The sequence below is a fragment of the Pimephales promelas genome, chromosome 24, assembly GCF_988280905.1.
Source record: "Pimephales promelas chromosome 24, fPimPro1.hap1.1, whole genome shotgun sequence".
NCBI classification, from domain to species: Eukaryota; Metazoa; Chordata; class Actinopteri; order Cypriniformes; family Leuciscidae; genus Pimephales; species Pimephales promelas.
Window position 1 is genome coordinate 28,937,479 of NC_142792.1, and position 14,835 is coordinate 28,952,313.

At 37.4% G+C, this 14,835-nt stretch overlaps 2 protein-coding genes across 2 annotated transcripts in view; one reads left to right on the forward strand and one right to left on the reverse strand.

The window, feature by feature from the left end:
• Window positions 1-9,477, forward strand: part of LOC120481474 (protein NLRC3) — a 39,463-nt gene extending 29,986 nt beyond the window's left edge. The window contains exons 7-10 of the mRNA XM_089126870.1: window positions 1,447-1,620; window positions 2,692-2,865; window positions 7,999-8,172; window positions 9,217-9,477. Of these exons, the coding sequence (XP_088982996.1) occupies window positions 1,447-1,620; window positions 2,692-2,865; window positions 7,999-8,172; window positions 9,217-9,400 (706 nt within the window). The 3' untranslated portion in view covers window positions 9,401-9,477. The remainder of the gene's footprint in view (window positions 1-1,446; window positions 1,621-2,691; window positions 2,866-7,998; window positions 8,173-9,216) is intronic.
• The window catches only part of LOC120480875 (uncharacterized), a 67,420-nt gene that overhangs the window by 38,955 nt on the left and 13,630 nt on the right, over window positions 1-14,835 (reverse strand). The window lies entirely within an intron of this gene.

Here is a 14,835-nt window from a genome sequence, read left to right on the forward strand (position 1 = left end):
GAGAGCATAAGTAAGGAGGCAGTTTACAAAGTATGGCCTTAAAAAGAAACATTTACCAGTGCTCCAGCCTGCGATTGTGTAGAGATGGCCAACCAACACTCTTATACAAGCTACAATGATGAGTACGGAAACTGGAATTCGTTACAAATCTTAGTGCTGCGTGATATACTGAATCTAGCATCTTCAAAGAAGATTTATTTGCATGCATGTATAAAATATCACCATAATCCAGCACTGACATGAATGTAGTTTGTATAAGTGTTTTTCTCGTACTAAAAGAGAAACAGCCTTTGTTTCTATAATAGAAACCCAACTTTACTCTTAGTTTTTTTTTGTTAGACCCTCTATATGCTGTTTGAAGGACAAATTTTCTTCTAAAAGGAAACCAAGATATTTATAGACTGATACTCGTTCAATTACTTTTTAGTCACATCATTTAGTTTACATCATTTTAGTTTTATCTGGGTTTAGTACAAGTCTCAATTTCTGAAGATTTTGCTGAATAATTTTAAAAGCAGATTGCAGATCATCAATAGCACTTGTCAAGGCTGGAGCAGAACAATACAATACGGTATCGTCCGCATAAAAATGACATTTTGCATTTGTTACATGGCTTTCAGGGTCCAGATCCTTATCAAACTCATACATGCTTTGCTCTCTAATATCAACTCTTGTCAGTGTTATACATCTAGTTTTAAATAATAACAACCAAAAATCTCCATATATCCACAGATGTATTCAAAAAAACAGGTATAAGGCAAAATATTGGTGATTGAACATTCCCTTCCCACCCATTCCACCCCCCCCCCCATCTCCCATTCATAAAATAAAATAAATCAGCGCTGATAATAGTTCCACTCTCCCAAAATTTTGATCAAGTGACAGTCAATGTAACGAATTTAAAAAAAAATCATCACACATTCATAAGTGAAAGAAAAAGAAATAATAATAATAAATGTTTCATAGCAGCCTCACCAAATCACTGCGCTGGAGTTACTTTAGTACTCTATAGTTGAAATGAAAAGCTCAGCCTTACTTAATTGCCTTGTAACTTCAATATTCAGGAATCGTAAACATAAAGAATCACGATAGTTTGGTCGATTGATTTTTTTTCTCCCAGCCCTAACATGCGCACACACAAAAATTTTCCTTAATTTTTACACACACACACACACACACACACACACATTCCTTAAAATGTTTACAAATACATTAACCACATACACGTTGGTTGTCCATGTTTTATGGGGACTTTCCATAGAAAAAATGATACCGAACAAACTGTATGTTCAATATTCAATCACTTATTCCTAACTGATGTATTTTAACAAAGTGAACTTATGAGTATTTCTATACATTACATATTGACATTATTAAGTTATTTATTGTTTAAGTGTTATGTTTATCTCTGTAAATAGGCTTAATGTGTGTCATTGTTCTCTACAGGTTGAGTGATTGTGGTGTCAAAGATGAAGGTTGTGGTGCTCTGACTTCAGCTCTGAGATCAAACCCCTCACACCTGAGAGAACTGAATATGTATGGGAATGAACTAGGAGAATCAGGAATCAAGAAGCTTTCTGATCTACTGGCGAATCCTCACTGTAAACTGGAGATAATGGGGTAAGGTCATCTCTACTATGGGAGAGGTGGTGTAACGGTATGACTAATTTTATTTCATGGGAACGTCTTGGTTGAGTTGGGAATGTAGACGTTACGTCTGATGACAACGAATGGGGTTTCGCTCGACTTCGAGTATACAAAACAAGCCAATGGCACAGAATTGCCATGGCTCTGCAGAAATTGCATAGCGTATCTCCGCCTTACCTCGTGGGTATAAAAGGAGGACGCCGGCAACATGCAGATATATTTCTTCGCTGAGGAGCCGAGACTGAGGGAAGCACCGGAAGCAGCGCGTGAGCAGCAGTGAAGCGCGAGTTTCAGCGCAGGGTCTATTCTGCTCACGCTCAATTAAAGTGAAAGCACACTTTTAAAATGATTTTACCCAAAAAGTGCCCAAAATGCACAGAATTTGCATGTCTGGTGTGTTTTAAAAAGAATTGAAGTATGTCAAAAAAGAAAATGAAGACTCTTTCCCAATTGTTTCCCTGCACTTGCTCCACTTGCCCGAGCTTAGCGGTTGTTTAGCCTGGCTGGATGTGTCAGATGAGAGAACTGTTTGCGAAATAAAACTTGCCATTGATTTACAAGTCATTGCAATAGGCCTGTGTGTGTGTGTTTTGAGAAATATCTTTATATTGCAAGGCTATATTTATTTTATGTTATTTGTTATTTATATATTATTTTATTGCCATTACCTGTTTTCATACAGAAGTTTAACTTGCTAAATATATCAAGTTTTTTTGTAAGAAACTGGATATAAAAAGAAATAAATGTTTCTTCCATAACTCAGTACTTTAGATGTGTGTGAATTTCCCACACCAGGAGTAATTTATTGACCGTAGTTCTATTTTATAGAAATGTTCTTTGCAAAATGCTCTATTAAAGAGAAGAAAGAAAATTAATATTTGTGTGTGCTGTAAAGTGGTTAGAAAAATGAAATCGGAATTGGCTAAAATTGGTATCGGCACGTCAAACTCAGTGAAAAATCGGAATCGGCCTAGAAAATTGTAATCGGTGCATCTCTAAGTGTTATGTTTATATAGGCTTAATGTGTTTCATTGTTCTCTACAGGTTGGATGATTGTGGTATCACAGATGAAGGTTGTGTTGCTCTGGCTTCAGCTCTGAGATCAAACACCTCACACCTGAGAGAACTGGATCTGTCTGGGAATAAACTAGGAGAATCAGGAGTGAAGCAGCTTTCTTATATACTGGCGAATCCTCACTGTAAACTGGAGGAACTTAGGTAAGATCATCTCTACCATAAAGACTCTGAGTGAATAAGTTAGTTTATACAATATCCAGTATGTTTGGCGTAAGCCCCATCCGGTGGTTGAGCGACAGATTCCTGCTTGAACCATCAGATCCTGCCGGCGGTAGAAGACAGCGGTGAGGAGTCTCCCTGAAGAGGAACATTTACATCTCACTATATTATTATCCCACAAAACACAGTAAACCCAACAGTTATATAAACCGGCATATATAATAATATATAAGCTGTAATTAATGTATTTAGAGATTATATACAATTTATTGGTTGTCGATACGATATGTAATTGCGATTCAATATTGCAATCTATTGTGATTTGTTTTTAACACTAGACTATGGGGAAAAGTTAAATTATACACTTATACAGACTGTACATGATGAATAAGATGAGTCATATTTACCAAAACAATTCATCACATCTTTCAGAGTTTAATTTCAGAAGCATCATACAGTACTTCATTCTCTTGAATATAAAATAATAAATACATTTTTTAACAGTCATTTGTCCCCAGCTAGTGGAGAAACAGTGTAATTGATAAATGCGTTGTTTTAAGTGCCAAGTATCTATCAAAAGCTGATTTACTCTATATTGATCACTACTGTAGACATCAGTGTTTATATTTGAACTTTAAACTTTTATTACAATTTAATTTAAAAACTATAATTTGAACTATTGTATCACAGAAATATTGATACAAGTATGAGCCGATTCATGACAACTCTACAGCATATGAGTAGTGCGAGGGCTTTTCAGTGGCATTCAGTTCAGTGTTGCCAACTGTTTTAAAGGAGAGTAGCAAGCGCCTTCCCTAAAAGACACTAGATTACGTCATACCTCAATTAGCATATTAATTATGTAATCGCGTCATACTTGCGTTCTGCCTTATGTTTTCTCTCTAAATTCATGCTCACATTCTGTATTTTAATATAATATAAAATAGCCGATTGTGCAATAAAGATGTTCTAATTTCCTTCTCCTTTTTGTCAGACAATAGAACAAGAAACTGATATAGTGAATGACTACCTTTTTTATATGTGTAAAATTATCTGAATTGAGAGTACGGGAACTGGATGAACTAAACCTCTGTGATAGTGAGTATTACAAGTAATAAGCACAAGAAAAGAAAGGGAATTAAAACTTTCAAACTAAATTCTTTAAATATAAAACAAAAGAGAAACAGATGAGTGAGAAGTCATTGAAAAACACTGTGTCAGTGGCCGTGCGTTTAACCCTCTGGGGTCCAAGGTGTTTTTGGGGTCCTTGAGATGTTTTGACATGCTGTGACATTTGTGCTTTTTTCAGTTGCTCATAAATAGGGTTGGGAATCGTGAGAAATTTTCCGGTTCCGATCCGGTTCTGCCAAACGATTCCGGTTCCGGTTCCCATTCAATTAAAAATATTAGTAAGAGAAAAATCCACAATCCCTTTTGTGTTTATTTCTTATAGTACTTGAAAAATGAGTTTAACAGACTGGTAATGTAAACAAATTCAACATATTATTAATCAATCTTTGCAAAAAATAAAAGAAAATAAAAAGGAAATTAAAAAATTCTGCATTCTTTAGAATAATTTAGGACCTCTTCTTTATTGTATCTCCAACAGTGACACCCTCTCAGAAGGGGTAGAATATGCTTTAACACACATATGTGTGTAGAACAGATTATTTTTAAAAACGGTTTGAATTGTTGATTCATAAAGACTTTAATTATTGCATTATTACTGGATATATCGGCCCTAAATAGCCGTTAATAAACAGAACTGCAGTGCATGCGTCTTGCGGAAGAACATAGTTGCCGGAGCTACTTCTCTCTGTTTATGTCCATGACGAGTCACGCAGGCATTGGGCTATTCCGCAGCGGCTGTGATCCGCCATCCAGTCTAAACAAGTCGGAGTATTAATGCTTATTACAGGCTTTACGTAGTGATTCAAGATAAGACAAAAACACGGTTTGAAAAAAAGCATTTATGTTGCACTCGCTCATTGTATACATTTCGTAAATTCTGAACACAAAAAAGTTACGGACTGCGTTTTAAATACTACCGTCAATGTTTACTCAAACTATAATCTCACTACTTCTGTAACGTTAATCATTTCAATATGTGTAACATAAATATTGATACTGTGTGATTATAAAGCAGTTTCATATCGACAACTGCTCTCTCTCTCTCTCTCTCTCAGCGCAAACAGATTTGAATGTACGTGACTCAGCGCGCGCGTGTTTGTTTACATTAAATGCAGCGCGTGTGAAAGCAATCGCAACTTCAGTGGTGAAGTTTTTGTCATTTAGGAATAAGATGGCGTAGGTGTTTGAATCAAAATCTTTTAAAGATTAATTATGCAGCTCTACTCTCTCTCTGTTTGCGCCTTGAGGTGAGACGCTAAAGGATAATCTACTCCCAGGACTTCGCCCTCATATCGCACCAGAAGAACTGTTTTAGCAACCGAAATTTAGGAATTTTGCACGGTTCCGGTATTTTTTCAAAAACACAATCTCGGTTCTCAACCCTACTTATAAACATATTAATGGCACAGGTGAAATTACACTCTATTTAGCAGAAACAGGGCTACCATAATATGTGAGCAACATGTGTGTACATGTTTGTATTTTTGAGAGAATATTGTTTATGCGTTGTTTTTTATTGAAAAAAAAAACAAAAAATGAAAGTTTCTGAAATAAGGCCACAAAACACATACTAAATATGCGTCCACAAGACTTTTGACTAATGGATGTTGTCGCCTAGAGTTTTTTTCTTCAAAATGGTCTGAAAATCATCCTGCCAAATCATTCACATAAATCTGTGAATTGGGTTATATTGTGAAAAATATTTTTTGTTTGCCAAGGCAATATGCGAATAGGCGTGAACAGGCCAGCCCCATCATGAATAATTAGATTATTCTCACCTGAGAGAGACACAGACATGCACAATAATGAGCCTTTCATTCAGGTGTGCACACAAGAAAAAATTGAAAGGATATATATATATATATGTTCTCCTTTCAATTTTATATGTAATTTTCAATATATATGTAAGTTGTCCTATATATATATATATATATATATATATATATATATATATATATATATATATATATATATGTGTGTGTATAAAATCTAAATATAAATGACAGTCAAAAAACATTTTTAGTCATACCTGGAAACAAATCCTGGTCAAATAGGTTATATGGGCCATTGTGTAGAATTGGTTCAAAGTTAGAGTTGGAAACATCTTGAAAAGAAGATTTTTCCATATAAAGTATTATTTTTAAAGTAGGCCATTTACATTTTATAATACATATTTCAAAGTTAAGGATTCATTATTTTGATATGTGCATTGCATTAGCTTGCATTGTATAACAGTTGATTAGTTTATTTTTGACAAAACACTTTATATTTAACAAATGAGCAGAAACTTTCTAAAGCTTATTTGATATCTTTTTTATAGTAAAAACTTTAATAATCTATTTCATCTGTAACAGTAGGCTATCCATCTGTGCGTTCTTTCGTTCACACACCCAGACACCCGATTCATATTTAAACCATCAAAGTTAAATGATTGTTTATTCTTTATGAATTTCCAATATTTTCTTTAGCAAGGGTTTCAAACTTTTTAATGGCAATGAGCCCTAAACAACACCCTTGTGAGATTCTTTATTTAGGCTTATAATATAATAAAATATAGGCCTAATATAACCTAAACAATATCTTTGTGAGAGTCTTTATTTAGGCTTATATTATAATAAAATATAGGCCTAATATAACCTAAACAATATCTTTGTGAGATTCTTTATTTAGAGTTGTAATATAGTATAATATAAAAAAGAAGAATTGGTGTATTTGAAGTGATATAATATATCAGTTTAAATGCTTCAATTTGTTTACATATTTGTTTACATACACAAGCGCAGCTTAGAGGGAACATTGATCATGATTAGAACAAAGCACAAGAATAAAACACTTACAAAATTCTCAGCTCCTTGCTCCTCGAGGTGAAAATAAACCAGCACTTGTTCTGAGGTAAATGTCCGATGGATTATTCCTCGCAGCCTCTGAAGACTCCGCAGTTCATTAATCTGAGTATCTGAATAAGTGTTTACTGTGTTTATGTGGGCGTTTACAGTCTCAATGTGTTCCTTCAGATCGTTTGCGTTTTAATTGAGCGCGCTCTCCGTGGGCGTGTCACATTAGGAAAATAATGAGCTGTCAGAACGATCATGAGCACAGCTGACATCTCTATCTTTTTATATAGATTACAATAAACAGAGAATATTTATTTTAGTTTTAATTAAGATCATTTAAAAGTACAAATTGAAATGATTATAAACATATATTGCTCAAGCCTGGTTGCATAGTATTCGCTGACTTTTGTTTAAGTTTAGAGACGTGCTCCAGAAAAAAAGTTCATGGAGATGAAGAGGCAGAACACACACTATGTTTATTCTCTTTATTTTACAAAAGCATAATGTTTTATTTCGATTGTAGGTGGCCACATAAAATAGTAGACATTTAACAGTTTATTTTTAAATATTTCTTAACTCTGTATGACCAGAAATGATGGAGTATATTAAGTCTATTTTTCTGCTATGTGAAAAAAATCTGCCAAAACGCGCCGGCACGTTTGCCGACCTTTAGGGGTTAACAGAAGAACAAGCCGCTGCTCCTCTCAGCCATTCACTGAACAGGGGAGACGCAGCGAGAGAGACAGATGGCAGGAGAAAGCAAGAGCTTGCGCTCGCATCACTGACAACATGTGGAGGTTACTGACGTTTGACCAAAGAGGCCCTAAATTGGAAATGTATTTCATATTAACGTGTTATGTTTATCTCTGGATATAGTGCTGAAGACAGGCGCACTCAATTCCCAAAACGTCTATGCGAGCGAGTAATGAAAAAGAAATCAAAATGAAAAGTCGCACTCTCTAGTTATATCTCATACTTATTTATGCCATGTCCACACAGACGCGTTTCAGCCAAAACACTGATGATGGCTGAAATGCGTCTGTGTGGACATGGGATAAAAAAATATGAGATGTAACTAGAGAGTGCAGTTTTTCATCTTTATTTTGATATCTCTAGATATAGGCTTAATGTGTTTCATTGTTCTCTACAGGTTGTTTAAGTGTGGAGTCACAGATGAAGGTTGTGTTGCTCTGGCTTCAGCTCTGAGATCAAACACCTCACTCCTGAGATATCTGGATCTGTCTGGGAATAAACTAGGAGACTCAGGAGTGAAGCAGCTTTCTTATATGCTGGTGAATCCTCACTGTAAACTGGAGAGACTATGGTAAGATAATCTCTACCATAAAGACTCTTAATCACTCTGAGTGATTAAAGATTAATGTGTAAATAGTGTATAGAATATATGTTTGGCGTAAGCCCCATTCGGTGGTTCAGCGACAGATTCCTGCTTGAACCGTCAGATCCTGCCGGCGGTAGAAGACAGCGGTGAGGAGTCTCCCTGAAGAGGAACATTTACATCTCACTATATTATTATCTCACAAAACACAGTAAAACCAGAAGTTAAATAAACCGGACGAACTACAAACCAGACAACAGATGCAGGATACAGTGAAGAGGGGTTTTAAAGCACAAATGTTTGGTGTCAATCAAATTGCCTTGAAATGCTTGAGCAAACAGACCCTTGCAAAAGCGTGAGCATTTTCTCTAAATGTGTGTGTGCAGCTGAAAAGAGGGAAGTGGTGTGTGTGTTTCACCTGAACCAGGACTGACACCATATTAGATTTATCACTACAGGATTATCATGGTCAAAATAAGACAGGATAACAATATATCACCATATTTATAGAAAACTTGAAAAATAATAATAATGCCATCAGTCAAATATATATTTACTTTGTTTATTTTGTGTTATTTTTGAGCGGCAACACAGGTTTGAATGTTGCAATATTATTTTGTCAAAGGTTTAATAGACAGAGGAATTGGAAGAAGATTGTTTGTAGAAGATTGTTTGAATGGAGATCACAGTATTTTAAAAATGAATCTTGCAGCTCTACTTCTTATCTCTCTCTCAGCATATGATTAGCGCTCATATGGTTCTCCCAGCCCTAACACACAAACGCACACACACGTTCCTTGAAATGTTTACTAACACATCAAGCACTCACACACACACACACGTTGGGTTTCCATGTTTTATGGGTAATTACAGAAATAATGTTTTGTATACTGTTCAAACTGTATGCCTATATTCAATTCCATAAATTGATGTAACTTATAAATTTCATATTGATAGCATTATGTTATTTATCGTTTAAGTGTCATGCTTATCTCTGGATATAGGCTTAATGTGTGTCATTGTTCTCTACAGGTTGAGTGATTGTGGTGTCACAGATGAAGGTTGTGTTGCTCTGGCTTCAACTCTGAGATCAAACCCCTCACACCTGAGAGAACTGATTTTGTCTGGGAATAATCTAGGAGACTCAGGAGTGAAGCTGCTAAAGGATCTGAGGGATGATCCACATTATAACCTGGAGACACTAGACTTAGAATAGTTCAATCTTCGTGTGTGTGTGTGTGTGTGTGTGTGTGTGTTGGCATATGTGGTTTATGAGACCAATTTTCATTTTTTTATTGTAATAATTATTGACTTCTAATAATAAATAAAAAAGTAATGCTTGTGTGTTTTCTTTATTATTACTTTTGTTAATTAATGTTTTTATTTCAGTGTTACGACACTCCCTATGTTAAAAAGGCCATTACTAGTAATATGTCTTCTGACTTAAATCTTTTTTCTTTTCCGAGATTGATTGTCGCACGGCCTACAGCATAGCAGCCTATCAGCGTCCGCTGAACTACGTGCATGCGAACATCCCACCCACAGTGCGCAGTGTGAAGTTGAGAGTTGATTCTGTCGGAGCGCTAAAGCTGAACTTTGCTGTTGTAAATAACATTTAGTTTGTTCATTTCATGGGTGTTGTGCGTCAATGCAAAAAAAAAGCCACACCTACTTATACACCTTGATAAGGACAACTGCTTTATAATCCGAGTTGATGTGGTGACAAATAAACGGGTTATTCCCAAATATCGGACATCTACTGACCAGTCCCTTACCAGACACCCTGTGGCGGGTTTTCAACTTAACTGGCAATATAAATAAATGTGATTGAGCTGTCATCAGCCAACTCATTTCTTCACCCTACCTCTTTTATAACCTTTACAAACACTGTCCTCAACCATGATGTGTCTGTGTATACTCGGAACAGTCCCCTTGTAGGTGGGAATTGGTATTGCAAGGTATACACATTGGTGCCAAATTACACACACATTCGCGCCAAATTAACGCAGTTTACATCAAAGAAGATTTGCAGCGCTTAAGTGAACACCACAGCAGCTGGATCTAAGGTGAAATAGTGAGTAAGATAATATATTTTGTTTATTTTTACATAAATATGAAATCCGCGATTCCTCAGAGTTAGTTTCAGTTGTCAAATGTATATTTGATGTAATTTTATCAACTGCATCTCACGCGCCATTAAACTGTGAATGGCGCGTGAGAGGAGCACTGCTTGTAGAATCAGCTCTGAGACGCAAACATGATTCAGATAGCAGCGAATGTGGTAATCATTAAAAAATACAATTTAAATTAAATATATCGTTGTGAAATAAAGTGGCCTTGGGCAGAGCACACTGGTGGGAAGATTAAATCCAATTCAATTCAAGTTTATTTGTATAGCGCTTTTCACAATACATATTGTTTCAAAGCAGCTTTACAGAAAGTGCACTCCAGAAACATATGATGCATCCAAAACATATCAAACTGTGGAGGATCCAATAGCAGAACACGCACATTGAGTTTGCACGAGCTACTAACATCATTGTTGCGGATTCGCACAACAACTCGGCGCAACCCAGATCAATTCCTTCTCTATGCAACCGTGTTGCTCAGGATCAAGTAAGTGTTTTCTGATTTTGTAGTAACTCTTTTACAGTCAACTTTTCTTTTCTTTTTTATCATGTTTGAAACAGGTGTTTATTAACTTAGACATAACAAGAGGTGGGATAAGCAAATAAGATTGCTTCCAATGGGGAGAATACTCAAAACAAATACTAGGGATGTCCCGATCCGATCCACAAAAAAATATGATCCGATACCATAGCCAACAATTCTTGAATATTAGCATATCCCTTGCTGCGACATCCAGTTAAGCAGTGCAGCCAGCAGATTGGGGGGGTTTGCAATCTATTTTGCGGGCAAAAATGATTTTGGGAGTGTGGATAAATTGTGCAGGTTTCGGATCAGTTTGGCAGGTTTTTGTAGCCAAAGCACCGGCACTTCAGATCCTTCTTTCGGTGACCCTCTGTTCAGCATGCAGTAGTCTTACTCACTCACTCACTTACACACACTCACATACACGCACATCTCTGGCTGACATCCTAAACTCACAACAGACACTCCCTCCCACTACCTTCGGTGTACTAAAAACACGGTTTTGCAATCCGTCTCCTCAGTTTATAAACCGTGGGCTGTAAACTGCAGACACAAGAATTAGGCGCATATCCAAGCAAGGGTTTGTGCGGAGTGTGGGCACACTGCATGGCACAGAGGCACAGGCGTGAACACTTTTCCTTTCAACAGTGGAAACAACTAATGTACAAAGGACTGAAGCGCGCGCCACAGTCTGGCCAGTTCAACGTATGAACAACATCTGGAAGTAATTCAAGTAATGATCCTGAAATGACACGTCACAATTAGCCAATGTAGCCTTGATTTCAAACATATATGCATTTTCAATTGCTGTAGCCTAACAAAAACAAGTATTATTTAAGTTTGTTTTATAAAGTATACCCAAGTAAAGCTCAAATATATTTTTAGGTAGCACATTTTTTAGTTTATGACAGTACACTTTGAAGCATACTCTCAGTAAACTACTAGTTTTGTACTGCAAGTATACTTGTAAGTTTTCTTTAAGTTAACTCAACTTCATATAATTGCATTTACATTTATTCATTTAGCAGATGCTTTTATCCAAAGCGACTTACAAATGAGAACAATAGAAGCAGTTAATCTACCAGTAGGACAAGAAACTTAAGTGCTATGACCCCTTACCGTTTAATTTAACACAGTTTTTTTAAATAAGAAGAGAAGAGAAAAGAGAAAGTGTTAGTATTACTGGATCAAGTGCTGCCAAAAAAGATACGTCTTCAGCAGTTTCTTGAAAGTGGCCACTGACTCATTAGCTCTGGTTGAGTTAGGCAGATCATTCTACCAACAGGGAACAGTCATGGTAAAAGTCAGAGAAAGAGATTTTGAGCCTCTTTGAGATGGTACCACAAGACGACATTCGCTAGCAGTGTGCAAGTTTCTGGATGGTACGTAAGTCTGCAGTAATGAGTTTAGGTAAGAGGGAGCAGAGCCAGTGGTTGTTCTGTAGGCAAACGTCAGTGACTTGAATTCAATGCGAGCGGCAACTGGCAACCAGTGCAATTTTGTGGGGAGAGGAGTGACGTGTGCTCTCTTCGGCTCATTAAAGACCACTTCGGCTCATTAAAGACCAAGCTGGAAGACCAGCCAGGAGAGCATTTTATAGTCCAGTCTGGATAGAACAAGTGCTTGGACAAGGAGTTGTGTAGCATGCTCTGTTAGAAAGGGCCTGATCTTCCAATGTTGTGCCAGGCAAATCTGCAGGACTGGGCAGTTCTAGCAATGTGGTCTGTGAAGTTCAATTGATCATCAATTACAACATCAAGGTTCCTAGCTGACCTTGATGGAGTTATGGATGATGAGCCAAGCTGAATGGAGAAGTTGTGATGAAGTGTTGGATTGGCCGGGATCACAAGTAGCTCTATCTTCGCAAGGTTTAGTTGCAGGTGGTGGTCCTTCATCCAGCCAGAAATGTCAATCAGACAGGCTGAGATACGAGCAGCCACTGTCGGATCATCAGGCTGGAATGAGGGGTAGAGTTTTGTGTCATCAGTGTAGCAATGATAGGAAAAGCCATGTTTCTGAATCACAGATCCTGGTGAGGTCATGTTGATGGAGAAGAGGAGTGGTCCAAGCACTGATCCCTGAGGCACCCCGGTAGCTAGATGTTGAGTCTTAGAGACCACACCTCTCCACGACACCCTAATGGACATACCTGACACGTAAGACTTGAACCCGAGATGCCCTTCATCTTTAGGATTGACAGGAGGATCTGGTGGTTAACTGTGTCAAAGGCAGCAGACAGATCCAGCTGGACGAGGACTGAGGATTTGGAAGCTGCTCTTGCCAGTCTCAGAGCTTCAATTACTGAGAGCAGGGCAGTCTCAGTTGAGTGTCCACTTTTGAAACCAGAATGATTGTTGTCCAATAGGTTGTTCTGAGTAAGAAAGGAGGAGATCTGGTTGAAAACAAGTCGTTCAAGTGTTTTTGCTACGAATGGAAGAAAAGAAACTGGTTCAGCTGGCAAACTAGCTCTTGTGGCAAGATAGGCAATAATACATAACGGGGGGAAAAACAAATAGAAACGACCGTTTGTTAGGAAGTCTGCTTACAGCTCTGGTAATCGAAAGCTAGCTAGACATATGTGGGAATTATTGAACTGGTCGAATTATCAACACTGGATGATTGAACAGCACTGTAAAAAATTACATACACTAATACATAGGGTAAACACAGTAATGAAGAGCCGGGATCCATCTCGGAAGAATGATCAAGTAGACACAAAGACTGTAATACCATAATATTCTCGAAGTTTATTAAGGAAGAAGGTTCATTTTTATTCACAAGTTAAAGCAGAACTATTCACGATGTCCAGTCCATCCAATCATAGTACTCAAAGATCAACCCCTACTATATATGGTATATTACTAAACATAATAACAGAGAGGTCAGATGTTCATATGTGTGTCTACAGTTCCTGTTTGGGTGCGAGTGTTGAAATGTGTCCAAGGCATAGTTCTTGTTTTGTCTAGGTGTGTTCATGATATGCTTATAACCAAATGGAAAGAAGTTTCACAAGAGTAGACAAAAGTGGAGCATAAGAAATAAAAAAAAATATACCCTTAACTATACTTGTTCACTTTCCCTGCCAGCTTTAAAAAAAAAATTGTGAAAGTGTATTTTGATCTATACACAAAACTGTGTTTTGTTGAGACGAGAGTCCAAGAGATTTCCACGACGCATGCGCGAGATTTGCAATCTCCTTCAACTACTTCAGTTCAGTTCTCGCACATGCGTTGTGGAAATCTCTTGAACTCACGTCTCAGGCCCACAAGTTTGTTTTTTCGCTCAAAAAGTAATCTCGTCGCTTGATAAACTTAGTTGAGCCACTGAATAGTTGAGCCACTGTTGTCACATGGAATATTTAAACATTTTCTTCATTGACTTTCTGAGCTGTCAAGTTTCAATCCCTTAGGGAGCCTATGTGGGAGTGATCCAGCTCTCAAATTTAATCAAAAATATCTTCATTTGTGTTCCAAAGACGAACAGCATGGGAGTGAGTAATTAATGACTAATTTTGGGTGAACTAACTCTTTAAGGGCGGCAGTGGCTCAATGGTTCATGTAGGTTGTCTACAAACCGGAAGTTTGGTGGTTCAATCCCCGGTTCCATCTGACCAAGTGTCGAGGTGTTCGTGAGCAAGACACCTAACCCCAGCTGCTCCCGACGAGCTGGATGGCACCGCCGTCGGTGTGTGAATGAGTGTATGAATGGGTGAATGTGAGGCAATATATAAAGCACTTTGGTGGCCATTAGGTCTATAAAAGCGCTATATAAATGCAGTCCATTCATTTAAGGCGGAAGCTCACGGCCCCTTTAAAAATGCGTAGATTTACATTTATTTCTGTTTTTCCCTCCGGCATGGTATGCAGGTGGCGTCATTGTGTTGCAAAAAGAAGCTACCTAATATGCGTTAAGCATTGAGCGAGATAGTAGACTGAATAAGTGGGAAATTCACTTCTTTTGACTCTTGCCGTGGGCCTGTGAATGTCCAACTTCATAGAC